The 27,095-nt window shown below is 39.6% G+C and overlaps 4 protein-coding genes across 5 annotated transcripts in view; all 4 read right to left on the bottom strand.

Annotated features, from left to right (window-relative positions):
* rpl13a (ribosomal protein L13a) overlaps window positions 1-288 on the bottom strand; it is a 5,146-nt gene extending 4,858 nt beyond the window's left edge. Inside the window, exon 1 of the mRNA XM_014014982.1 lies at window positions 233-288. Within this exon, the coding sequence (XP_013870436.1) occupies window positions 233-253 (21 nt within the window). The 5' untranslated portion in view covers window positions 254-288. The remainder of the gene's footprint in view (window positions 1-232) is intronic.
* A 549-nt stretch (window positions 289-837) lies between these two features.
* Window positions 838-2,397, bottom strand: atp5if1b (ATP synthase inhibitory factor subunit 1b). The gene is given in 3 exon segments (XM_014014990.1): window positions 838-1,495; window positions 1,583-1,695; window positions 2,249-2,397. Coding segments are annotated over 3 exon segments (324 nt in total). The 5' UTR covers window positions 2,318-2,397; the 3' UTR covers window positions 838-1,353.
* Window positions 2,398-3,307: 910 nt separating this feature from the next.
* On the bottom strand, window positions 3,308-8,039 carry zmpste24 (zinc metallopeptidase, STE24 homolog). The gene is made up of 9 exons (XM_014014971.1): window positions 7,638-8,039; window positions 6,485-6,631; window positions 6,161-6,364; window positions 5,920-6,072; window positions 5,682-5,823; window positions 5,419-5,594; window positions 5,009-5,113; window positions 4,720-4,863; window positions 3,308-4,640 (listed from the first exon to the last, which is right to left on the bottom strand). Exons 1-9 carry the CDS (start codon window positions 7,743-7,745, stop codon window positions 4,416-4,418), a joined length of 1,404 nt encoding a protein of 467 aa, XP_013870425.1. The 5' UTR covers window positions 7,746-8,039; the 3' UTR covers window positions 3,308-4,415.
* A 786-nt stretch (window positions 8,040-8,825) lies between these two features.
* rlf (RLF zinc finger) lies at window positions 8,826-26,247 on the bottom strand. Of its 2 annotated transcripts, XM_014014955.1 has the most exons (8): window positions 26,043-26,247; window positions 23,942-24,096; window positions 22,689-22,770; window positions 17,783-17,918; window positions 17,488-17,690; window positions 16,811-16,947; window positions 15,110-15,251; window positions 8,826-14,881 (listed from the first exon to the last, which is right to left on the bottom strand). In XM_014014955.1, exons 1-8 carry the CDS (start codon window positions 26,217-26,219, stop codon window positions 9,368-9,370), a joined length of 6,546 nt encoding a protein of 2,181 aa, XP_013870409.1. In that variant the 5' UTR covers window positions 26,220-26,247; the 3' UTR covers window positions 8,826-9,367. The 2 variants fall into 2 exon arrangements, with proteins under 2 accessions (XP_013870409.1, XP_013870418.1); XM_014014964.1 differs by lacking the exons at window positions 22,689-22,770; window positions 23,942-24,096; window positions 26,043-26,247 and adding an exon at window positions 21,957-22,061.
* Window positions 26,248-27,095: the final 848 nt, after the last annotated feature.

The raw sequence follows: 27,095 nt of genomic DNA, 5'->3' as shown, positions 1-27,095 counted from the left end.
GAAAGAACTGGCTCGTTCGGGAAGCWGCCATGATGAAGGCATGCTCAAGTGGCTAAAGCTAGCTGCCAAACTTGTGTTTACGTAAATCCAATCATACAGAGCACATCCAACTAAACAACGACTACATTTATTAAGCACACACGATCTTGGGTCGTAATACTGTAATAAACAGGTTACTGTGAATCCAAAAAAGGGTAAATATACACTTTATCCCTCCGCAGCATCCGCTTACCCTATGGAACCGGTCCGCCATGATGTCCGAAAAGAAAGACGCACGGGGTTGCTCGTGGTAAAAGCACGGGTAACCGGAAGTGACGTTAGGCGGTTCTTCTTCGTGCATTGATGGAGGATTCTGAATAGCGCCACGTGTGGATGGATTTGATCACAGACACAATGCACACAGGACGTTTGCTTTGCTTGTTAGACATTTTTGTTATTTACCTGAAGACCAGTATTTTATATTTAATATTTATGTTTTTGCCATTCTAACAAATCACAACTGTGAATGAGCACTGYCTGTATTGAAAAATATACAATGCATGAGTTTGACATGTTTGACAGTGCCACTGCCTGCGGTGCCTTAAAAGTTTTTAATTATTGTTGCAATATATGTCAAAGACAAGAAATAAAATTGTTTACAAGTGATATCAAACTCGCACCATAGTTTTCTCTGCAAAAAAAACATGTTTGGTGTCAACTTAGCTGTTGCCAAAAAGCCCCTAATTCACAGCAGAAACTTTGGCATTGCTTTGTTATTGTATATAGTAATTGTTATTTAATTGCCGTGGCATTAAAAGTTAACATTTGACATACAAACAAACCATTTTTGCAAACCGATCAAGCATTTTTGGATTACTTTTATTTATAATTTACAAAACATCTTTGTGTTTTAAGGAAACAAGGTCTTAATATGCTGGTTGTTATTAAAAGAGTGGACTGAAAWTAAAAAAGTACAAATTATAAGTTGATGAAAAATATGACTAAATTATAAAATGCAGAATTCAGCACTTCAAAATAGCATGTWCCATAAATTGCCATGTACATTTGCATGTTTTACTAATATGTCAAAAAGCCAATGATGCCATTTAATTTAACAATATTTAAATGTTTTCACTGGATTGTTTTGTTTGCAATGTGTGGCAATGTTTTTATACAATTTCTGTGACAGCATGCGAAAAAAACATCAATTTTTTTTACTCAACAATTTTAATAACTTCCAAGCCTTTATAGAACAACATAGCCCCAAACACATCCGTGGACAGCTTGGTAYTAATGAACACAGCAACAGCATTTACAACTTAATGCTTCCAGGACAGTCAAGCAAAAAATTAATTTTGTTTGAAGTGTTTTTGCTCAGTCGTCYTATTTCAGATTTCTGATCTTTCCCTTGTGACGATCAATCTCACGCTGGAGGCGTTCAATCTCCTTTTTGTGGTGATCAATTTCCTCCAGGTGGTGCTGCTTCAGGGCWGCCAGCTGCTCCTGCTCCTTACGCCTTATGTGCAAACAGATAAACAAGCAGATCATTAATATGGTAAATAGGTACTGTATTATTTGTTTGTTTGTAGAATATGTTACATACTTGAAATACATCTCCTCCAGAGCAGCTTCCCTCTTCCCCAGGGCTCCACCTGCCTCTCTGATGGAACCTCCGCCCCCACCACCTTTACCTGCACCTTTACCCAGCTCGCCCAACTGAAAAGAAATGGTATTAATGTAATAAATTAATCTAGATAAATAAATGACAAAGTCATTAAAAATCACAGTTTTCAACTTTCTTTCTATCCTTTAGTTACCAATATTTGCGGGTTTAAAGTAGATTTAGTTAGACTCTGAAGGTCAAAGTATACGTCACAACAAATACACATTAATTTTACAAACATGTATTGAGGACAGACTCCACTATAAGCTGCAAAGGCAACAAATGAAATCCAAAACAATGTAGCTGKTTTCRTCGATCACCTACTGATCTGTCACCTTCATCATCAGGTTAAAATTTGATCAAATGTTTTACAAAATAAAAGTGTCATACATCAGATGAATTACAACAGAATTAGCCTAMCTTATGTTGTGTACCATACCAGCAGTGGATATACAAACTCTCGCTGTACTGGCTCTGACTTTATTTAAAAATAAAGCTAGCAAAATTGTTACAGAGCATAAGCTAATCGGCTAATGGCTTGCAGACATGGCTGACCGTCTACAGTCCCATTTTAGTGAAGTATAATGTTTACGAAATGTTCATTACCTGGTCAGACGACATTCTAAGCTGAGTAATGACAAAACTCCTGACGTTAGGKCTCAAAAACCTCGCCATTTTCTATTTTCACATATGAAAACAACGCTGACACGGAAGGTAGCTTGCCTTGTCCTTGTCCACTYAAATACACCACAGGACCGTACCATTATCAGAACTGCGTGGGGGCGACAGGTCTTACCGTAAACAGAAACAAATTATAATAACGAAATATATATATATATAATTGCATGTCCTAATATATATTTAAGAAGTCTGGTTAAATAAGTGTATATACTGTAGAAAAAATAATAATAAATATTTAGGGGAAACTAAAGCGATATACCTCCGTAATGGCACGGTCCAAAAATAGACTGGCCTTAGATTTTTTTCTTTGTTTTTTTACGTTTGCTGACCTCATATGTTCTATTTACGCTTTGAGTTCAAAATATTTATATTTCACAATAATGTTTTACGGTCATTTTCAACATTAAATATGATARGTAATAACCATTGAAAGGTTTAAAGTAACGAATTAGTCTTTACGCYAATTATTTTTAATTTAACAAATAAATTGGCTGAGCGTGGAATTTTGTCTGATTGTTTTCATTCATTGACAAGTCAGCGTTGTTTAACATGTTAAGAGTGAGCATGTGTATACATTTAAAAAAATAATTTATGTATGATCTATTTATGACAAAATGTGGCTGCTTAATGTGTCCATTTATACTCACTGCATGTTTTTGTTCTAAAGCTAATCATGTTTTACTAGTAACAATAATTATCAGTTTAAATCTGCTGCATCACAAAAATCCTGTTACACACAATTTATTTTTCATTTTATTTTCAAACAAAAACCCAATTTTGACGATTTGCTTTAAATCACAAGCGCCTTATAGAAGCTATGCCGTAGACTTGAATAATAATTTATTAATCTCCTTGAGCTATGCTTCTTAAATTGACACCATATGGAAAAACARTGAAATAACAAAAACAGTGTCAAATAACATTACYTACAGCATGACCAAAATAAAAACTGCAACCCAGACATATTAGAAAAAGTCTTATGGATTCAGTTTCATATTTTAATAAAGTCAACAGAATAAGATAAATGTWTTTCAGAATTTTATTCAATGCAACAACGAAAAAAAAAAGCCAACAACATACAATCCCCTCTTTTAACAAACCCAACTCTGGCTCACCTGCTGAAAAAGCAAAACAAAACTTGTAAACCCTCTTTCTCATTTCCCCCATTAATAATTCGCTCACCATGCATCCAAGACAAGAAAATCAACATTTTATCAACTTAAAATTTCAAATCACATTCAACTTTCGGTTTTTTTTTTTTACAATTTACATCAGATGTTCTAACTCTAATCACTAAAGTTACATATATACACATCTGGTTGTACCCTAGACGTGAGCAAATGCTTTGGAAATTAAAATAAAATATCACTTCCTCACTTTTGAGTAGAAAATAAAAACCGAAAGTGTAATTTAACCTCAAATAAAACTTTCTTAACTGCATCTGTTCACAACGTGTCCACTATCAGAAACAAAAGAGAATTAAGAGGCACTCGTATTTTGTCATGGTAGCCAAGTATCTACATCGCTCCTCTGAAAAAAAAAGACTTGATTTTGAACAAGGAGTACATGTGAAATAGATTCTTTATGCTAAATCTATAACATTTGTGAGTTTTACTATCAGTCGGATGCCAGGTCTGCAGCACAATAAATTATTCTTTAGTAAAGCCTAGAAAAGATTTGGAATACATATATATTTTTTCCTTTTGACTTAAATTAATAAGATTTATTAATACTGTCCAAAACAATATAAAGTCAAAATAATCAGAATTGTACTCTGACAATAATGTCATAAAATTAATGAAAACCATTGTCCAGATGTATTGCTCACAACAAGTGCATAACTTGTGTTTCTACAGAAAGAGAGTGAAGGGTATATTGTTTTAGGCTGCTTCGTGTCAATATGATTTCATTTTGTTTAAAACAAAGAATCCAACGGGACAAAATGGAAAACTTTGGGAAGTGAAATAAAAAGCTAAAATGATATAAAACTAAATGGTGAGATACAGATGGGAAGAAAAAGACCAGGGCCAGGATGGGTCTGTGGGGGCCATTCTGAGGAGGCAGCGATCGCCCGCTCCCCCTACCAGCCCCGTCAGTCTTGCTTGGCGTTGCRCAGCGCCCTGAGTCGCTCGAGAAGAGGAGGGTGGGAATAGTGCCACATGGAGAACACCCAATCTGCAACAGGGAAGCCCAAGTTGTCCTTGTTGAGCTTGATGAGGGCAGAGCACAGCTCCGAGGCTTTGCCCATGTTGCGTGCAAAGGCATCTGCCTGGAACTCAAACCTGCGACTCAGGACTGTCAGACAGAAAGACAGAAGCTGCAAAGAGAGGAGAATATTTTAAGAACTCAGAACCAATGAATTCAGTGTGAAAGTGCATTAGGAATTTCATAACCACCTCATTGTAAGGAGAAAAGATGAACTGGAAGATAATCATCAAGCCTATTAACGTGGGCTGGCTGTCAATAAACCCGAAAGCCACAAACAGTTCCTTTCGCCCAATCAGAACAGCAAAGAGGGAGAAACACAGGAAGGAATTCATCTGCAGGGATGAAAAATAACCAMTTATTACACATCAACCAACAACTGAATTCTGTTGTATTTATAGCAATAAGGCTAACAGTTTAACGCAAAGAGAACATTTAAACAGTTTCAAAGATGACTGAAAAAAAAAGGGTAAAAATCACCTGACTGATGACAATATTCTTGACAGTATGACCCAGCTTCCAGTGGCCAAGCTCATGACCCAAAACAGCAAGGATCTCTGGGTTGTTGCATCCTTGTTTCTTGTTCTGATAAAATGTTGGAAGATCAGCGCAGCTTGATTAGTCTCTCAGACACACAAACAAACACACACCTGTTACACCCACATACTGAAGTGGGTCTTGTGATAACAGAAACATTACCACTACATTTTAAATTCATCATTTGACCTTTRGAGCAAACACTAAATCTAAACAGAGAAAAGATGTTTGTAAAAAAAAAAGTTAAGCAAAGCACTGATAAACGTATCAGGATATGTTTTAAACCCTATTTGGCGTCATTTTGTACGTGCCACAGGGCATTTTAAATTAAATAAAAACAGATGCTTTGCAACCTTGGGCTTGGCTTTGGACTCGCTGGATGTCTCGTCATTCTCTGACTGCTCAGACTGTGGTTCTCCAGGTTTGTTGAGAGGCGAGTAGTCTTCCAGCAAAGTGTCAAACAGCACGATGCGTTTGTTCTTGAAGAAACCGTAGAAGTATGCATTGCTGTGTGACGATCGCTTGGAACCTGGAAATAAATCATTTTTTAAAGTCCTGAAATTCTTTAASCAACAATATATATTAAAAACATGAACTTTTAACACAAGAAACTCACCTTCAACTACATAGATCTTGGTGAGAGGGAAGCTTAAACTTTTGGCCATAGCTTCAATCGCAGATTTTAACTCTCCTTCCGGTAATGGGGTGAACTTGTCAAATAGGGGTGCAATGTAATCAGCATAGATGGTTACAAGTACCTATGGAAAACAAGCAGCACGCAGGTTGTTTTAGGATCCATTACTAGCACCATACAGATGTTTAAAGTTATCAGCGGGGTGTGAAGCAGCACGAACCAGAGAAACAGCCAGGGTAAAAAGCCAAGCGTAGATGAAGAAGTAGTCTCCACCGATCTTGATGATGTACAGGAGCAGCGAGGTCACAGGCAGCAGGATACACTGAGTCACAACAAACTTCTTCACTGCATCTTTGAAGAAGAACCCCAACGTCTGAGAACAGCAAACATTCGGTGCGCCATTAACATAAATAAATAAATCTGTTCAAACTAAGCGGTCTGTGAAAGTTCAGCCAGCGTACCTGCTGGTTAAAGCCGTGCTTCTCCTCAATCACAAACGTGTTGTATAAACTCCAGGGAAGTCCAGTTAAAGCGCTGAACAGAGTGGCGAGAGTGAGAAACACCAAGGACTGGATGATCTCATATTCTGCAGTGAACCCAAAGCGAACCGTCACAGAACCGGCGACATCCCACAGAAAAGGGATTCCGCCCAGCAGCAGGATCAGCTGAAAGATTTTATTATACACAATATAAAGCTGATTATAAAAATCATGTTCAGCCCAAGATGATACAATGCATTTTGTTAAATCAGCAAAGGGGATGCCGACCTTTTTAAACACACTTACCGTCCCTTCAGTCTCAGAATAAAGTCCAGACCAAAAGCTAAAGTTGCTTTTATCTAGCTGATAAAGGCGCGACTTCTCAAAAGTTTCGGGATCCATGATCTTGCCGAGCTCCTCTGGTACATGTGTGGTTGATCTGTAAATCCTCCTCTGCAAAGTTAAAAGAATGATCTTAAAATATGGTTTAAGAAACATTATAAAATTAAGATACTGTAGTTGATAAAAGCTTGAGAATTCAGAAACAATTAGTATCAGAGTAGTATTCATACTCGCAACTTTTTTTTTTATTGACAGATGGTGCTAATTAAAGCCAATTTAACCTGTTTAATCTGTGTTTTTACATGGCTTAACCCTTTCAGTGTGTCCATCTTGCAGCTTATCTTGTATCAAAACCCATTAAAACTAAATATATTAAAATATTTTTGTAGTCAAATAATTTAAATAGATTTGGACTCTTTGTTCGGCCTGTTAATTCTTATTTTTTTTTTATCAAACAAACACAATCGTGTTACTAACCCTAATGTACCGATTCAGTATTACTTTATAAAACGGTGCAGTTCAGAATACTGCATAAAGTTCACATTTCTCAAGATGTATATAGATTTTGTTTGAAATGTATTTACCCCTTGTGCATTTACAAGATGAGCTGATGTTAAACATTTACTGAAATTAAAGCTATTTATTAATGTCAGACTGCAGATTAATGCACTGAGTTTGTTTCAAATACCTGACAATACAAGACATGGGGTTTATATGACGAGTTGATGTAAAACTTTACACTTTTAAACTGGTATCTATCTGATGTTTAAAAGCATTTAATTATAACATTAACAGAAAGTATTAAAAATCTATTTAAACAATGAATTTACGCAAGTTATGTACTAGTCAAAATGTAAGATGGCATTTGATACAATCTTATTTAGGTTTCAATATTTCATTTTTATTTAATTTCACTCAAACCCAGTCTTGATACTAATTTGCTATAAAACATAAACCAATGTTCAAACTGGCGTTTTTTTTAAACAGTTACCCTTTTCTAACTGTGTCTTTCCCTGTGGTCATTTTTAATAAAGTGCTCCAAAATAATAAATATGACATTCTGCTATAAGACTTTCAGTTCGTTTTGACCACTGCAGCATACAAATGATTAACTTACTTGTCTGTAGGACAGGTATGCCTCCCATAGATACACTGTCCACGAGAATCCCAAAACAGCATAAAATATCTGTTTTTCCACCGGCAGGTCCAACATCATTCCTAACATCTTCTCTCTGGGTTTTTCCTGAGCAGCTCTGACTCGAGCCGTTAGCAACAGGCCGACTCTCGGCTAACGAATAGCGGCTACACAAGCTTCCGCACAAGTCCCACACAAACACTTTTTCACTTTACTTATCGAAAGAACTGCACCGGCGCTAAACCGAGAAAAAAACTGACTAAAACCGAACTATGTGCATACGGTTTTCATTGCCAAGTCAAAGGCTTTTACATCCAATATCATTCCATTCATATGAGCAACGCGCAAGCCTGTCGGGGAAGCGTGTCGAACAACTACGACCCCCTGAAACAACTAAATAAGAATTGGGTTCCGCGCATTAACCAATGGACTTGGCTTCGGTATGGTCTCGAACATGTTTGACAGACTTGATATTGTAATAATGACGTTTTTTTTATCTGCATTTTATCGTCATTTTTAACAAACACATATAGTTTTAATTATATAAAATGTAATTATATAAAACACAAGTGGAAAAATCTTTTGTTTGTTTAACATTTAACCCTGTAGAGGGCGCTACAATTGTATGCCTCAAAGGTGARACCACACCCAAATTATATATTTATACACCTCCATTACTAATACAAGCATACTTTCACCGTGATGGTCTATAATGTTACATTAAATCTTTAAAGTGCAAATTAAACTATTTTCTGTTCTACTTTAAGTCCCCATTTATACCATTTAATTCATTGTTTCAGATATCTTSTGGACATTGTTTATGTGTTTCTCTTGTTTTGAATATCTTTTTTTTCCACTCTAGATAGCTGGTTGTTGTTATGCGGGAGTAATGGTGAGAAAAAGCATTTAGGCATTCTTAATACATTTATATTAGGCTTTGGAAATTAGCAATTCAACACTATTACAAAAGTTACAATCAAGATAATTTAGAATTCAAAGGGTCAGGACTGTTAGGAATGAATGCACTTTGGATGGCTGGTAATCCAGACTACAAAATTTGGCAGTATGTAGAGCCTTGTGCCTTTTTCTGTTTGCTTGTTTGTTTTTTTAACCTGAGACAGTAAAGTGTAAAAGATGAAACTGAAATCAATGATTCTTATGTACTCAAAAAACAATGGTATGCTTTATAAAATCTGGAAAAATAAAAAAGGCAATTACAATGGTGATTAGATGCCCTGATTTTCACATTTATTTTTCTACAAAATGTTACATACATGTCCTCCATCCAACGTCTGAAGCCAAACACTGTTTCCATATAAATCGAGGTGGAAAATAACCAAACATATTCCTCAACGAGTTTGAAGAAAAGAAATGTTTGTTGTCACATTTTCACCAAAGTGAAAAAGGCCTTGCATTATGCTACTGATCCTTCATAAACTGCAAAGCTAAACATTTATTCTGGAGAGCTGGAGAATATATACATWTGTGATTGTGAATTAACATATTGAATATCAAGTCACAGAGTTTATAAACAAAAGCTAAAATACTGTCAGACAGCTCTGATGTGTACTTTGAGGTTGTCCTTTTTTGTTATGCTAATTTCTACAAAATTTCAGTTAAAAAAATCCAACAGTTTGGAAGAAATAAACAATACTGGTAAATAGCATGTGATATAGTCACTTTCCATTGCAAAGTTTAAAAAGGTGCTCAGTTTAACTTCCAAGTAGTAGTTTACTGTTGGTCTCAGATAAGAGGTCAGAAAAGCTGGTGGTGCACACAGGTCTTCCCAGKACCACCACCGGTCTGAGGTACTGGAGCTGTTTTATTGCCAGGTCCCCACACCCGGCCAGGGCTTTGTCCAGGATGGACTTCAAGTTTTGTACAGACGTGAAGCCCCCAGTCACAGCGCGAGACTTCACCAGGGGGGAATGAGTGCGTCTACTGCGGGTGTGAGAGATCCCTAGCTGGTTGTTCTCCTTAACAGAGCAGCTGCGTCTGAAGGCTTCTCGCCGCTTCACCGGTGCTTTCTCCTTGTCGTTTGGAGACGTCTCTTGTATGAACTTTAAGAAAGAGGATTCAAAGCCTATGGGCTTATAGGCAGCGATGTCGAAAAGGCATGGCGGAGGAGTGTTGGGCTGAGTTTCTTTTACATTCAAAGGCTGCTCCGACAATTCGTTTTTTCGRTTCAGCGGCTGGCGAACCGGAGGAGAGAGCAACGAGGTTGATCCTTTCAACATCTTGCCATTATCTTTGCCGCTCYACGTGTTTTGGAAGCTCTCCTCAGAAATAAAGCGCAGCGAGTATGGAGGTGAAAGGTCAACAGTGACTGGACGCAGAAGAGGTATGAATTTCTCAAAGTTTGATTTCTGTCCCTGTTTTGGAGGTTTCTGCTGTGCTGCAGATGAATCCTCAGCAGYAACACCTGTGCTTGCTTCAACAGGAAGCAACTCCTCTGCAACAAGGTCATTGTTTCTTTCAGCAGGAGGTAATTCTTTCTCTTTTGGGGGGACTTTCTGAGGACTGCGATTATTCTCTTCATCTTCCGGAATCTTTTGGGAATCATTAACATCCTCCATTTTTTCTGAGTCTTTCTGGAGTTCGATTCTATTTTTGTTTTTCTCAGAGTTTCTCTGAGGATCGTCACTTTCCTCCTCCTCCTTTGAGACATCTTGAAGATCGTGACCATCTTCCTTCTCTGAAATGTTCTGAGAATCGTGACTTTTCTCATTCTCCGAGACTTTCTGAAGATTGTGACCATGTTCTTTTTTCTTTGAGACTTTCTTATGATTGTGACTTCTCTTTTCCTTCTTTGAGACTTTCTGAAGATCAGGACTTTTCTCTTTCTTGTTTGGGATATCTTGAAGATCGTGACCATCTTCCGTCTCCAAAACACTCTGAGAATCATGACTTTTCTCATTCTCCGAGACTTTCTGAAGATTGTGACTATGTTCATTTTTCTTTGAGACTTTCTTATGATTGTGACTTCTCTTTTCCTTCTTTGAGACTTTCTTATGATTGTGACCTCTCTTTTCCTTCTTTGAGACTTTCTTATGATTGTGACCTCTCTTTTCCTTCTTTGAGACTTTTTGAAGATCAGGACTTTTCTCTTGCTTGTTTGGGACATCTTGAAGATCGTGACCATCTTCCTTCCCCAAAACATTCTGAGAATCCTGACTTTTCTCATTCTCTGAGACTTTCTGAAGATTGTGACTGTCCTCTTTTGTCTCCGAGACTTTCGGAGAACTGTGGCCATTCTCTTCTGTCTCTAGGACATCATGAGAATTGTGACTTTTCTCCTGTTTCTCTGGGATATTTTGAAGATCGTGTATAGTCACATCCTGCGTTTCAGTCTTGATGGAGGCATGACTAGTGGGTGAAGGAGCCTCCTTTGTATTTTTAGGCTCTGRTTTGCACTGTGTTTTGAAAACTTGTTTAGGAGATGATGCCTCTGCAACAGTRGGTCTTGCTGATTTCCTTTCAATCAGTTCCTCTAGCTGCTCAGCATTAAAAAAAAGCTTTTTGTCATTTTTAACAACATCTCCCCGTACCATGCCGTGCACCGTAARATAGTGACGTTGCAAGCTGCGCATGTATACGACGACAGAATCACAATCCTGAACCATGCATGGGTAGCCAACAGGCATGCAGCGGTCTTGACACATCTGTAGTGCCTCTTCATGAGATCTATAGACAAAATCACTAWAACGATATATTTTCCAGTCCTCTTCTTTGGAACTTTTAGTTTCCTTAAGATCTTTGTCACTCTTTTCTTCTAACTGYGCCACAGCTTCTTGATCTCTGGTGCTCTCTGATTTCGGTGAAGTCAGCGAACTAGTTTCTTGCTTCTGGCGACATTGTGGTGTCATTATGAGCTTCTTTTGGCATCCAGAAATAGATTTTTTATGCGTGCTCTGCAGTCGAACCACGAGTGAATTGTAATACTCGCAGTGGCTATAAAGCGTGTGTTTTTTGAGCGCATCGTTGCGACTGAACACCTTGGAGCAGCCGTCAAATTTGCACTTTATTAGTCCAGGTGGTTGAGTGTGGATATCACGAGTGTGACGCATAAGGTTCCTTTTAAAGTGGTATGAGGCGGTGCAGCCGTCAAATTTGCACTTTATTAGCCCAGGTGGCCGAGAGTGGTAATCACGAGTGTGACGCACAAGGCTGCTTTTAAGGTGGTATGAGGCGGTGCAGTTAGCAAAGTGGCATTTGAACTGGGGCTGAGGTTCATCAGATTTTGGGGGAGGTCTTTTCTTTGCAGGTTCCTTTTTGACTTCTGGATTTTGTTGCACTTTGCAGTCACTTTCTAACAGGAGCTGAGAACGATTGTAATGATGCACAAACTGCAGGTGGCGCACAAGGCCTCCCTGGGTGGAAAAAGCCGCACCACAGTTTTTTGCCACACAATGAAACGGCTTACTGAATTTATCCAGTATATAGCATAGGTTACTTTTGGCCACCAATCGTCTAGTTCTGAGCTTTTGTGTTATCTCATCCTTTGTTTGTCCTTTCTGCTCATTATCCTCTTCCCTGCTCTCTACTTCACCCTCTCTTTCCTCTTCAGATGGAGTTTGAGTGTTAATGTTCTGTTCTTTAATAATTACACTAGAGCTTTTTGGCTCGAGCAGGCGTTCCTGTTTAACATTTTTCTTATTAAATTCTGGACTGTGATTGGTGAAGGGCTGAGATGTTTGTTTTGTTGAAGATGTAGGTTTCTTCCTTTCCTCATGTTGGGTAGTTTCACAGCCCATCTGTGGTATCAAAGTCTTACTTATGTTATGGATGTTTAGGTAGTGCAACTTCAGCTCACGCTTTTCTCTGTGGGTCTTGGGACAAAACTGGCACTTGTAAGGCTTAAAAGAGGTTATCAATCTTTTGGCCTCACATAAGCTGTAGCAATGGACAGAGTTATAGTGGCGCTTTAAGCTGTAACTTTGACCACTCCTAAAGCCACACCCTTTGTGCTTACAGATATATGGCTTAGCTGAGGCTAATGTTTCAATACCCTTGTCTTCACTGGTTACTAARMTTTGTTCAACCTGGACTTTCACCTTCCCCTCAGACAGCTGTGGTCTCTTCTTAAGCAATACAACCGGAGGCTTTGCCATGATGGCTTGYTGAAGCGACAGCTGTGAGGTCATCAAATCATGTGTGGGCTGTGGGGGCTGAACTGGCAAACTGTTAGGAGATGGGGTGTTCAAGCTGAGCTTACTCAGCCCGATAACGAGCTCTTTTAGGGCGTCACATTTTGTGTTAAGGCCTAAAAGGTTTGCTTCTTTGCTTTTTGAATTAGCAGTCAACTTTTTGTCTTTGCCAGGCTCCACAGGTAGAGWTGAAGCTGAGTTGTTATGTTTTTCCTTCTCCTCAGGCTCTGGCTCAGTTTCAGTCTTTACACTCTTTGACACGTCGTCCTGCTCCTTGTCTTGTTTGTATTCCTTGTCCTCCAATTTGAGATGATCTGGGTGAGCACACTTCAGGTGTCTCTGGACATCTCTAGCTCTGGAAAAAGTCATGCCACACTTGTCAAAGCCACATGTGAATTTACTTCCATCAAAGCACATCGCCACCAGTGTAACCGTTGCCTTGGGCTCTGTGATGTCTGATTCTTGTGAAGAGGTGGTACAACCRTCTGACTGAGAATTCAGGACTTCTCCATTTACAGTGCCTCTTGAATCAACCGTCTTGTCGGGGTGAACGGTCACGTCACGAACAGGCTTAAAAAGTTTCCGCTTTGCCTTCCTCTGAGCCTCAAAATCATCTTCTGTAAAAGTTATCTTGTGTGTAGATAAATGCCTTATAAAGTCCTTTTTGGATAAGTAGAATTTTTTACATTCACTGCTGCAGCAGGTAAATGCTGCATCTCTGAAATGCTGCGCTTCGTGGTGATATATTTGTCCRAAGTCAGAGTAGGTGACGTAGCAGCCGTTGAGCTCACACTGGTAGTTCAGATGGTAGCCGTGGGTCTGCTTGTGAGTGACAAGTTCATTGGATGTTTTGAACTTTGCACCACAACCTATAACCACACATATGTAGGGCCAGTCACCGTAGTGAACTTTTCGGTGTTTGCGGTAATGGTAAGCCGATATGAAATGACGCCTGCAGAACACACACTTTTCCCGCTTGTCTCTCATTTGATGAAAATGTTTCACATTGTCATCACCAATGTGCTCTGATCTCAAGTGGACGTACAGGTACTTGGAATGTTTAAAGGTCCGTGTACAGTTGGTTCCCGGGCAGGGATACTCCTCTCGGTTCTGCAGTTTGAAGTTTCTGTCGATGTACTCGAAGGTCACATACTCGTCATCGTCGGRSTGTTTCTCGTTCAAGGTTTTGGTTTGCTGCACAATGTGATTCAACACCTCYGGATCGTGTGTGCACTTGTAGTACAGCATCAAGGACGGGTCGACTGGAATCTCGCCAGGTTCAATGTCATCATCCTCGTCTGTCTGTTTTGCTACATTGTTTTGTCTCACGTTCTGAGAGAGACGAATTTCATTCCGAATGTGCTTTCTCATGTGAGGAACGAGGTCTTTTCTGCTATTAAACTTTTCCAGGCAAACAGGGCAGGTGTGATTGTTCTCCTTGATGTGTTTTTTGGAGTGGTGAATGATTTGTACATCTGTGATTGAATGTTTGCAAATTTGACACCAGAACTTTGGTCTTTTTGTCCCATTTTCTTCGTTGAATTGTGTGTGGTTAGGGAATGGTTTGTTATCYTGATAATCAGAATTGTCAAGTCCTCCATTTATCCTGTTCTGGTACTCAGATTCTTCTTTAACTGTAACTCCCTGTAGCTCATGTTTGGCCTTCTCTTGTTTGTCTATCACTTCTTCCTCTTCTTCCTCTGACTCTGGTCTCAAGCCCAGAAGGGATGAGCAGTGATACTTTAGAGTTTTCCAGTCCCAGAATTCGGGGTCAAAAGGCCAGTAGGCTTTTAGTGCCAGTAACAACTCACAGCGTAGTGAGTTGGGAATGACCTCGTTTTCCTGGTCATACTTTTGGTCTGGGCGCAGGTAGAGCTCCTCGAGACAGGTGAAGGCTTCCTGGCTGGGGCCTAAGAGGAATTCTGTGAGCTGACAGGCACGCAGCACTTCGAGATCATTTGGAAGAAGGCAGGACACRGTTTTGCATACGGACGTTCTCGTTTCTGAGTCTTCTTGCTTTGGAAGTTGTAGAGCTTTGACACAAAGTTCGACTGAGGTAGGTACCCCCTGGGTCTCTGCCTAAAAAGAGAAAAATATTTCATCACTGAGCAGTACCAAAATATTTATATTACCCATTTCTGTCTCCTCTTAAGCACAACTATGAATCTGTTGGCTGTATTGCTAACCTAATGATAATTTTCTTTTCTTTCTGAAATGTGGGGTGCAAATAAGGGCAGGCGCACTCTCAGTACACAGYGATGTGATGTTTACGTTAAATAAGTTGACAATCATGTCATTTAGACTCACCTCTGTCTGAATCACACGGACCAGGTAAAGTAAATGTTMGACAGTTTTGGCAATGGCACCAAGCTGAAGGCATCGCTCCAGAAGAGACACCAATGACGGGTCCAGTTTCTTTTGAAGCCTACTCCACAACAATATCAATTCCCTTTAAATAATAGAAGACAAACATATTTACATGTTAATATGCCTAACACAATAATAATATAGTGAACAGCATAAAAAAAGCTTAAATTTAGACATCTTGGTGAAAATGAAAAAGTATAACGATGCCTGGCTGACCAAGTGAGGAGCAACACAGATCTCTGAACACAAATCTTCTGTTTCATTCGAGGGGTTTTCAGCTGCAGGACATGGAGTGAATAAACTTTAACTCACTTCAAAACCCAACCGTGAGAATATTTATCAAGCAAAAATCATAAAACAAGCAAAGGTCTTAAATCCCAAAGCAGCAGCTYGAATTAGCATTCGTAAAAACAGATTTCTCTGCTTTTAAATAGTTCATTTTTGTGCTGAAACTTCATTCTAATCATCTCTGCATGAGTAAAGGATGAAATAAGCATTAGCTGCTGCAAATTGGTCTTATTTGGAGGCACTGCTGGTAGGCGGAAGAAGGGAGACACCAGTGTTTTATTTTCCTTTAAATAATCTCTTAAAGTGGATTGAGTCAGCTGATTGAAGCTGCAGTGATACAGACACACAACTTTCCCTGTGTGCATGTGTGTATATGTTAGAACAAAGTTGAGGTGGTGGTTATTTTCATCATTCAAAATACTTGGCAGTGAGAGCTTGGGTCAACTTCCTTATTTTAAGAGTTTAATCATTGCTTAATTTTGGTGMTTTGATAATGTCACATATTTCCATCTGTGAGCAGATTTGCTGAGTTGCAGTAATCGGAGAGGAAGTTGAACTCTGAACTGATGCTTGTCCTCTGAAGCATCCATCTGCTCCGGGGGCAGCAGAAGCGAAAGTGTCTAGCTTGCATGATTTATTAATTGTCTTGTATCAAATAATGTTCTGTCATGAGGTCTGCATATTCCCCCCTCCCTTAGGCAGTCTCATGACCCAATGTAACTAGGGGCGTGAAAAACTAAATAAAAGAGGTTGAACTACAGGGGGTCTCTCAGAACGGTGGATTTGGGTGTACAAGAGACTTCCTGTCCAACGTTCTCCTCACTTTGATTCTAAACCTGGTTTGATTGTCTCATTTGCTCCCCTGTTTTTGTATATGATTAGGAAAAACACCCATCAGTATAACATTATACTGATTTAGCAGCCACTTATCTGATGTAAAGTATAGAAGAGTATAAAAGGCATTTTGTCCTAAATGAGTTTGCAAAGATTTTCCTGCACTAAAGGATTTCCACGTCTTTTGGAAGCTATCGTAATGAGTTAGCCATTCAAAACTCAGCCTGAGTCACTAAAACAAAACAAAACATCAACAATGCTCTGTAAATCCATACTCAAGGTAGGTTCATGTTCATATTTTCAATAGTTGTGCACACAAAGTGTTTTGAGTTGTACTGGTGTGCAGAGCTTTAACATCATAGTCAAAACACTGCATTTGACCTTAGAGTGTTTCACATGACCCGTTTATCTTGCTTGTAACCAAAAACACCAGTAAAGTCACTTGCTAACAGCAAAAACTACTAAGCTATACAGCAACTTATGGAAAAACACCAAGCTGATAAATAAGACGTCACTCACCAGGAGCTGTAAAGACTCTGCTGCTGCAGCTGCTGTGTTAGATAAGTCGTGCACAGGATGAAGGCTGTATTCTCCTCACCCTCCATCTCCAAATTACAAGTGATCTCCAGGACATCCTTACAGTCCAGTCTGGATATCTGACAGGATAAAATGTAAAAGTTCACTGCACTGAAAACACCACAGGAGAAAAACAGATATTTTGCAACTAAGATGTGGAAAAAAATGAACACTAAGCGGCAGATCTGTTCTTTGATTAAAGCGGTATAATATAAAACCAGGCACTTCTATATCATAAATTTTATATGTCACACACACTTTTAAAACTGCATAATAAGCTGAGTATGAAACAGCATTTTTTACCAAAAGACAAAATGTTCTTAAATTGGAGGTCCTGATATAAACAATRAATGGTAAAAACACTGGTGTTTTAGGACGATTACATTTAAATTGTTTTTTTCACTATAAGCACTTCAAGTTTGGTATGAATTTTTAAAAAAAACTATGTGAACAAGGAGATTGTTTTTTCCAGAATGATAGAAAGAGCTTTATTTATAAATGAGACACAGGGGATCCATTTCTGGAAAGAAAACTGACAAAAACAGGGACTAATTACAGTTACATTTTCACTTATTTGCTCATTACCATATAGTCTACAACCAAACATTGAACCTTCATACCTCCATAATGGCTTCTTCATTGGGCAGCAGGTGGCAAAGCAGGGAGACATACGTCTGACGAAACGTAGCTTGGTTGGGAATGAAGCTGCATTCAGTGCAAGCTTTGGCCAAAACCACAGCTTTGGCCACTTCGCCCATTTTCTCCAGATGTTTCACCCGCATCTCCATGAAGCCCTCACCCTCCAAGTTTATGTACGCATTAACTATAAACAGAATCAAACAACAACTGAGTGGAAAACTACACTTGAGATGTTASATCGTGGAGGAAAGAAAGATCAAAGAACTAAATCCGAACCTTCCTCTGGGCTGGTGGGCTGGCCGGTGAGGAGTGCAGTTAGGACCGGGTTGCTCCATGCCCCACCTTCTCCTGTGATTTGGAGCAGAGCTTGCAGGTCGGTGCTTCCATATTGTAACAGCGTATCATGTGTAATCTGCAGTGAACACATTGAGGAACAATGAACACACGTTTGAATGACTTCCTGAGGAAAACTATACTTAACATAAAATAAAGCCCTGTTACCAGTGTACTACAACTACTAGTAATGAAAGGGCCATTAGCTCGTTTTACACTTTAATAATTCATCTCTTTCAAACAAACATGACATCTGAAAAAGAAAAAAAAACAAGAGTCCAGAACAAGCTGCTGATCTCGTAAGCACTTTTCTTTAAATTGCAAACTAATAACATTTCCCTGATGAAATAACATTAAATATTATCAAAAAGAAAAAAATTGTATAGGTCTTCTGGACGGGTTCTTCTCTAATGAAACGTTTCGTCTCTCCTCCAAGAGACTTCTTCAGTCTGAGAGTTTCAGGCAAAATTCAGGCTTTTAAGCCCTGCCTCCATGTGACTGATACTCACATCACATGGCTATCGTTGACACCTAATTAACACCTATTGTTAACAGGGGGTGGAGTGATACTGGCAATAGCCGCGCTGTAGGAGGGGGACAACTGAAAACGGAGGCCTCCACCTCTGTTTAATGATGGARGGTCTTTCTTCACAAAAATGGCTTCTTTTACTCCTCTCTCAAACCAACGTTCCTCTCTATCAAGAATGAGAACATCCTCATCTCTGAAAGAGTGARCGCTGGCCTGTAAATGAGTGAAAACTGCAGAGTTCTGGCCATTAGATGTAGCTCGTCTGTGTTGGGACATTCTTTTGAACAGTGGCTGCTTTGTTTCCCCGATGTATAACTGGTCGCAGTCCTCCTGGCACTTAACAGCATATACAACATTGCTCAGTTTGTGCCGGGGCACCGGATCTTTGGGGTGAACCAGCCTTTGCCGTAATGTGTTTTGGGGTTTGAAAGCCACTGGGACATCATGTTTAGTAAATAAACGTCTCAGTTTCTCCGAAACACCCGCAACATATGGAATAACCACTGGTTTGGGTCTGGGTTTTGGGTCTTCATTTTCACCTGAAGGTTGCATGGAATCCTGTCTGTGTTTCCTGTCTGCTTTCAGGAAAGCCCAGTCAGGATAACCACACTGCTCCAGGGCCTGTTGTGTGTGTGATTTCTCTTTCTGCCTGGCTCCTGGGTTTGTAGGGACACTGTCTGCTCTGTGGTACAGAGTCCTGATCACTCCTAACTTGTGTTCCAGTGGGTGGTGGGAGTCAAAACGCAAATATTGGTCTGTGTGGGTGGGCTTACGATACACGCCAGTTTCCAACCGTCCTCCATCCGAAACCGAGACATCGCAARCCAGGAACGCCAGCCTGCCATTTTTTACATCCTCTCGTGTGAACTTAATATATTCATCCACAGAGTTGATGTGATCAGTGAAATGTTGGACTTCCTGGGCTTTAATTTTAACCCAGGTGTCGTCAACATAACTGAACCAATGGCTCGGTGGCACCCCTGAAAAGGACATCAAGGCTCTCTTTTCCACTTCCTCCATGTACAGGTTTGCAACAATAGGAGAAACTGGGGATCCCATGGCACACCCATGTTTCATGGGTGTGCCATGGGATGTGTCTCTGTTTCATTAGAGAAGAACCCATCCAGAAGACCTATACAATTTTTTTTCTTTTTGATTTTTTACCTGGATTACTGAGATGCATCAGGACATTAAATATTATCATTTCAGAATACAATCTAAGTAAAAAAGAATAAAAGTGAACACTGCTCAGTCACTCCTTTATCCTGGAAAATGTTAACAGCAAAGACAGAACATTAGTTATGTTTAAAGTTCCCAAAACTATTTAAGTAGATTATTTGGCAAAGCTTGGATTTATTTGCTGCGCTACAGTCCAAATACTCCATTGCTGGTGTGTACCCACTGTACGATGGAACAGGTTTCAGGCAGAGTTACACAATTTAGAGTCGACAACTGATAAAATCATAATACCATTGTCTAAAGTGGTTTGAAAATGTTACCAGGAGATGCAGTTTCCCAGCAGAAATGAAAGGTTTTGACTAATTACCCCAACAAACTATAGGCTTAAAAGGTCAAATGAAAAGTGCAAGACAACACTTGTTTCCTTCACCTTCCCATAAGAAAAGAAAGTTGGACTGGCTTAGGGCTGCCACGATTAGTCGACGATTAATCAATTATTAAATTGCCGATGACTAATTTAATAATCGATTAGTCTTTTTTTTTCTTTATGTTTTTCTCTCCAAACTGCTTTGACACCTTCCACTGCCACATCTGCCTTTGTCCTTGACACACATGCACAGTAGTGGAAACTGGGGTAGGCTGTAGACGTCACAAGACATTATACAGACAGGCTCTGGTATCATGGCTACCTGGCAATGGAGCTCAAAACTGTAGGATCATTTTAAGAAAATAAAAGAGAAACCTGTGCAATGCAATATCGGCAGAACTTGCCTTCCACAGCAATTATTTTTAGTTAGCATAAAGCTAAAATCGGTTATATAATAGCAGCTGCATTCTGGCGCGATAAGCTGTATGTTTTATATTCAATTAACGTATGATCCGACTAATCGAAAAAATAATCGGTGGTTAATTGACTATAAAAATAATCGTTTGTGGCAGCCCTAGACTGATTTGTTTATTTTAGCTCAGGCGTGAAAATCCTGACCCGATGTTGGGTGACTGACTGCYCTGCAAACATTTTAAAGAGCACCTCATACTGCAGTCAAGTGGTTTCACGCCGAAACAGAGGTTTCGCCAGGAGCTGTCTGGACAATTTCTTAAAGAACACAGAAGAGTTCAAAAAGAATAAAATAAGTAGGTCCTCTGGACGGGTTCTTCTTTAGTGAAACYTTTCGTTTCTCGTCCAAGAGACTTCTTCAGTCTGAGGAGTTTCAGGTGAGCTCAGCCTTAAAAGCACTGCCTCCACATGGTGGACAAACAGGTCAGTCACATGCAAAAGAGGGCCATTGCTTAACAATAGGCTTAATTAGCTCTATTGTTCATAGAGGGTGTGCCCCATCACCTGGCTTATTGGTTTGGATGCTGTGGTTCTTATGCTACGTTCACACGAAACGCGTTGCGCGCCTCCAAAAATCTCAAAACGCACGCATCTTGATGCTGGACAGACATTCACAGACCAGAACGAGAAGCAGCAGCAGCGGCAGCAGCGGCAGCGGGGTGTGGGAGAAGCGTCTGCCCTCGGCGGGTGAAATAAAGATAAAATAAAAGAAATTGGCTTTGATTTAATTACTAAAGAGCAAGCAAACGTTGCGCACAGCAGATAATTAACTCACCAGATGATTTAGAGGCGATTTGTTCGGTTAGTTTCGCCGCTCCAGAAGCTGCTAGCTGACGGACCTTTTTTATTTTTTTGTCCGGACCAGCTGACCCACATCAACACATATCTAGCCAGAAAATCCAACTGCAGATGGTTGATTTTAGGTAAAYATCTGCTGTTCTTCTGTTTCGTTTGGTGGGCAACATTCAGGAAACTGTCACGTGGAAAAATTAGTCTCTCGGATTGGTTGATGTGACGCATCGAGCAGCAAAAGTTCAGATTTTCCAACTCACGCGGTGGACGCTTGGGGCGTGCCGCGCSTGCACTGCTTCGAGACGCGCTGCTCTAAATGCGCCAGACGCGCTGCTCGGCTTCTAGACGCCCCTAGATGCGCAATKCACATTGACTTTGCATGTAAACCAGATGCTTCTGATGCTCAAAATGCGTTTGGTGTGAATGTACCATTAGGTGTCGTGTCATGTGCATGTAGTGAATGCAGGCGGGGCWCAAAGTCCCCTTGTTTTTGTTTTTTTCCCTCTGTGTTGGTATCGTTGGGGCCCTGATTCACACCTTTTGCTCACAGGGGCTGAGTCATACTTGCAGGCCTCCACCTCTAGAGGTGAGAGCTATTCAAGCCTATAGTTAAGCGATGGCCCTCTTTTGCATGTGACTGACCTGTTTGTCCATGTGGAGGCAGTGCTTTTAAGGCTGAGTTCACCTGAAACTCATCAGACTGAAGAAGTCTCTTGGACGAGAGAAGAAACGTTTCACTAAAGAAGAACCCATCTAGAGGACCTACTTATTTTTTCTACCTGGATTACTGAGATGCATCAGGACAACACAGAAGAGGTTGTCGCCACAGAGAYTGAGGGGCTTGTCATCATGTTGGTCACGGTGATCTCCACAATGATCTGAATCAAGATCTGACAAATTCTTCCAGGGATTTGTGAGATAAAACGACTGGTTCAGGTTTGTAACGGGATGGTAGAATATCCATCAGAACTAAGATGTGTTCAAGCACTTCTTTGTTCTTTTGAGTCTTCTGCTTCCATTTTCACTGAAAAAAAACATGATCGTAACCTTGTTCTTCATCCTGCAGTTATCTACCCCAGCTGGCCTTGGCACTGGGGACATCATCCACCAAGGATGTTATCTCTTGCTGCACAATCACAACATTTCAGGGGTTTGACATAAAAACGCAAAAAACAAACAAAAAATAAAAACCCAAGTTTTAAATCAGAGAAATGTGCCACTGGAGTGTTTTAAAGAAGTGTTTAACTAAAAGATAAACATTAAAACTTTTTTTTTTTCATTTTTTCTTTTAATATAACTGTAAAAATGGAAATGCAGTTTGTAACACAGCTCCGTGTTCGTAGGTGCACTTAGTGTGTTCCAACCTTTAACTATTAACTCAGCATGCCGGAAACTGAGGGAGAATTGCACAAAAGCACCAGGTGCCAACTTCATTTGAGCTACGAAATAAAAAGAAAAAACACAAGCCACAGGATTTACACTTGTAATCCATCAGGTTACGACGCTCCTACCTGAACAGAGTGGTGGAACTGGAGCCAGGCTTCCAATGGGATTTCATTCTCAGGCACGGACAGCAACAGTTCAAAGCAGCTTCTGCAAGAAAGAAGCAACCAAAACATCACTTTAACTCGTCAAATCCCATCAAAAAACAGGTCTCTGCAGCTCCATGCTTATTTTACAGAAAAACATTAAGACTTGTGGTAAATGCTTTGATTCGGGGTAAATTGTTTTTGCAAAAACAAACTTAAAAACTTGAACAGATAACAAATTAGATCTATTCTCTTAATCAAACAAAACTTTGCTAATGAACTGAAAGCTGTGCTACAAGGATTGAGCAATTCAAATAAAATAGTACAATTCTTTAGTACATTTGTTAATTTACTCCGAACAGGTTGACAGATTGTCAAAAATCACATCTAATCACAAGTAACAACCTGAACCGTTCAATAACTTTATTGTTACCATAATTTTCTCCTAAAGCAGTCCTTCTGTTTACTGTGGTGGACTTAAAAATGCTCATGTTTTGAGTTTTCTTTTGTTTAACTTCCAGTTTGTAATATTTAGGGTGTAGATCGTGTTTTTAACTTCACGACTAAAGTTTCACACAGATCTCCACAGGTTGTTGCCATACTGCAGTAGCCAAGAGGACTAAAAACAAATGGTTAGCTTTTAGCAAACATTACTAAGTTTCAACACCCAAAAACCATTTAATTCATCAAGCGCAAAGAACTACATGTTCAAACTAAAGTTTTTAACAAATACTGATATGTTGAGCCAAAGATTTGTAAACATTTTGGCACAACACTAAAACTTGTTATATTAATTTAGTAGAAAAGCAGTGTGCCTGTTCTTCTGCCTGTTAGGTGTTTGGTCATTTCATCAGGCTGCAGGAATGTTAGATCATGTTGAAACTCTAAACATGCCTGTGTGTAACTCTGATAGCTTTGAAATACTCCCACGTTCATGTAGGGAACTGGAGTTGGAATCTGTTCACTCACTTCCTAAATGTGTTCTTGGCTGGTCTCAGAAAGACTTGATTTGAAGGAACCTATCCTTCCAAAAAAAAAAAAGCCAGCCCTTCAGCTTGAGAAAAAGCCAAAGCAACTTATTGTAGACTACATTTTTAACAAGCAAATATAATTAAAGCAGCTTATTGTGTAGTAAAAGTGCACACATAGCTGAGACAAGTGAATGGACCAAAGAAAATGTAACTGCTTTGTCAGCCTTTTATGGGTTTTGTGCACAGTAGTTTCTCAACACTCACAAAGCGAGTCTCTTCAAAACAAGGGCCACTCTGTCGGACTCTGCAGTCAGATGGGATCTTGCTGCTGCGAAGCAGTTTATGGAGAGGCAGTAGACCTCTAGAAGWGGGAGGCCATGCTCCATGGAGTTCCTGCTCCCAGCATAGTGCATCAGTGCCTACACATACACAAAAGAAGACAAAAGAAGTTATTAAAAACAAACYRGTAAATGTGATCAAAAGAGAAGAACAGACAGAAAAGTTGTGTGTCTGGAMGAACAAAGGTTTTCCTCTCTAGGGACACACCAGTCGACACCTGTTRGTCCCCAGCTGACAGTCTGGAGTGAGGTGTCTGAGGTGTCTACTGTGCTCCTGATTGGGTCTGAGGGGACTTGACTGTGCAGCATATAACCAAGCTAAATGTGTGCAATCAAGCCCAACTCTATCTGAATACAAAAAGACAGCAAAAGTACAACTACAAGAATGATTGTTTACATTTGTCTTACAATAAATGTAGGCCTAATTCAAAAATGATGGTTCTAGAATATTTAAAAACAATAAATACTCAACCTAAAATGTTCCTTTATTAGTTTGTTACTCCTACCAGTCAACAGTAAATATGGTCAGCTGCCCTCCAAAAAAAGGGAGCAACATGTAAACCTGTTCTTCACCTCTGTGCAGGTGGCAGCCACACATTAAATCATCACAGACACACTGCAGCTCCGGGAACATCCCAGGAGTCTCATTTTCCAGACAGGAGCACACCTTTGTTGATTGGTGCTCGTGTCCACAAAGGCGCTGAATTAATTCCCCTCTGCCTAAATATATAGTGTTCTCTCAAAGGGGGCCGAGAATAAAGTCTTGACCCCCAGAGATCTACATCAGTGCACTAATTACTACTCCAGTACTTCTGACCGGAGCCGCTCGTGTCACAATCACATAATTATTTGCGATACCACAAACATAAAAACCACAGAAGTTGCTAATCTTTCTGGCTCGCACGCTTATGCGCACCTAAAAATATTTTCCTCATCATGCTGACTGTGAAGCAACGCCCTCCACGCATCCTCACTAAAACTATGGCTCAGCTGGAGCTCAAAGACTTGACCCACAAATAAAGATTATTCAGAGAAAAAAAAGGTGCAAAAAAGGTCACAATTTAGCATTGTGTTGCCTATTACTATCATAATACGCAGTTCCACTTTTTATGCTTTAAGTGACTTTTTCTCTAATTTTGATTAAATGCATGGGCTTTTTAGATTAGAAGGAAAAGTGATGGAACTGTTTTGAGCTTAAGAGACAATACTAAATGTTTAAAAGCATTGTTTGAGAGAATAAGATGGCAATAAAACAAGTAAACAATAAAAGTATAAGGCAATTATTTGTTTTATTTGGTCATTAAATGCATTTTTTTAACACAGTGAAACTCTTGCGTAACAAGTTTTCACTTTTCCTTTCAACCATGTACTTACGTTTTTAGTGTTAGATGCTACTTTAGCAAATTTGCTTGTCATTGTTTTGAAATGTAAAAGCTACATAATCAGGGTTATTTAAATAATCTCTATTAATGGCAAATATTAACACAATACCCACCACATCCCTGCATTGGCCTCGACACCCACAATAGATTATGTAAAAATTGGTGCAATTTAACGCACATTTTTAGGTAAACCAATATTCAAAATAGCATTAATTTGTCTAAGCATAGAGAGCCAATCTGCCCCGCCCCACCATGTAAGCAGGAGTGCATGATGTGCAAACCGTAGCAATGTCTTTTTGTGCAGGCATCGTGTATGTTGTTATCTAGTTATCATCAAATTAAAAGAAATCGAAGCCAAAAATTAATYCTAAAAAAACATCGTAACGTCATCAGCTAGTACACGTACAATAAATAGCTCGTCTTTCAAATGACAGGAGTTATTTCGTAAAATGCATCAGTTGATTTGATTTAAAATATATTTTGTGCAATTGCTTCCTAATTCAAAAGTAAAGCCGCCTATCCAGCGGTGCAGCAGCAGCCGTCGCAGGTCATATTTATTTTTTCAGGCTGCGAGGAAAAAAAAAAAAAAACAGAGTCCGAATAAGCTAACAGAAAGCTAGCTTCCTTATTGCATGATAACGCTACCTGGCAGAAGTTGTCACAATACTCCGTGGAAGACGTTATGGATATTTCTTGCTGTCTGAGCACGTCTTCGAAGGCTCTCAGTGTAGCCAGCAGGGTCTCCACCGCCATAATGCTGTTTTCGGCCGTGTCCAGGGCCCAATCGCTCCATTCGTGCTCTGCTTCGACGCCCTCCGCCATCTTCGCTCTCCGCCTCGGCGCGTATACAGTGCAGACTGATGCTGCGTTCACTGGCTGTCCGAATTCGTTCACACGTCATGTGAACTTCGTCTGAATTACAAAAAACAAAACAAGAGTCAGCGATTTGAGGAGCTGAGTTGTAACATTTGTTGATAACGATCTTCTTTACAAAAATATTTATCAGTAAGCCTTTTACGCTTTTCGTGGAATAATTTGTTTATAATGCGTTATCAGTTACGGTTAAACATTTACTGACTTTGTGAGTGACATTGAACTAAAAAAAGGAAACTACACAAACACCAGCCTAGGGGCCCAAAGTTAGTGAGTCTTCCCCAAAACTATATAAATTTCAGGAATTAATAAAAAAATTAATAAAACTGCAAAGAATAATAATGCAAAATGTGACACCCCTAAACTGCAGAAACGTACAATCAACAAAAGGTACATAATAGCTTTTATAATTTAGAATTTAGAATTTGCTTACGATGATGAAAAATAGCATTGTTACATATATTAATCTCAGAGAACATGAAGCAATGTGGCCAGTCTTGAACGCCAACCAATTTAAGACATAAAACGCATATGAAGTGACCAAACACCAACTCTTTTGTCTTTCAGCTGTTCCCTCTTTAGAAGTCATCCTTCTCCATTTGTCCTCTGCATTATCCGTCCTTACTCTATCTCCATTCAAATTTAAATTCAAATTCAAAAATACTTTATTGATCCCAGAGGGAAATTAGGTGTTGTTGTAACTCATTTAACTAAAAACTTATTGTAGATGCTGATGGCTGTGGGCAGGAAAGATCTTCTGTAGTGGTCTGTATTACAGCGAAGTTGAAGAAGACTCCGACTGAAGACACTTTGTCTTTCTATGAC

Source organism: Austrofundulus limnaeus, unplaced genomic scaffold (assembly GCF_001266775.1).
Source record: "Austrofundulus limnaeus strain Quisiro unplaced genomic scaffold, Austrofundulus_limnaeus-1.0 Scaffold2, whole genome shotgun sequence".
NCBI lineage: Eukaryota > Metazoa > Chordata > Actinopteri > Cyprinodontiformes > Rivulidae > Austrofundulus > Austrofundulus limnaeus.
This window is presented reverse-complemented; position numbering and strand designations above follow the sequence as displayed.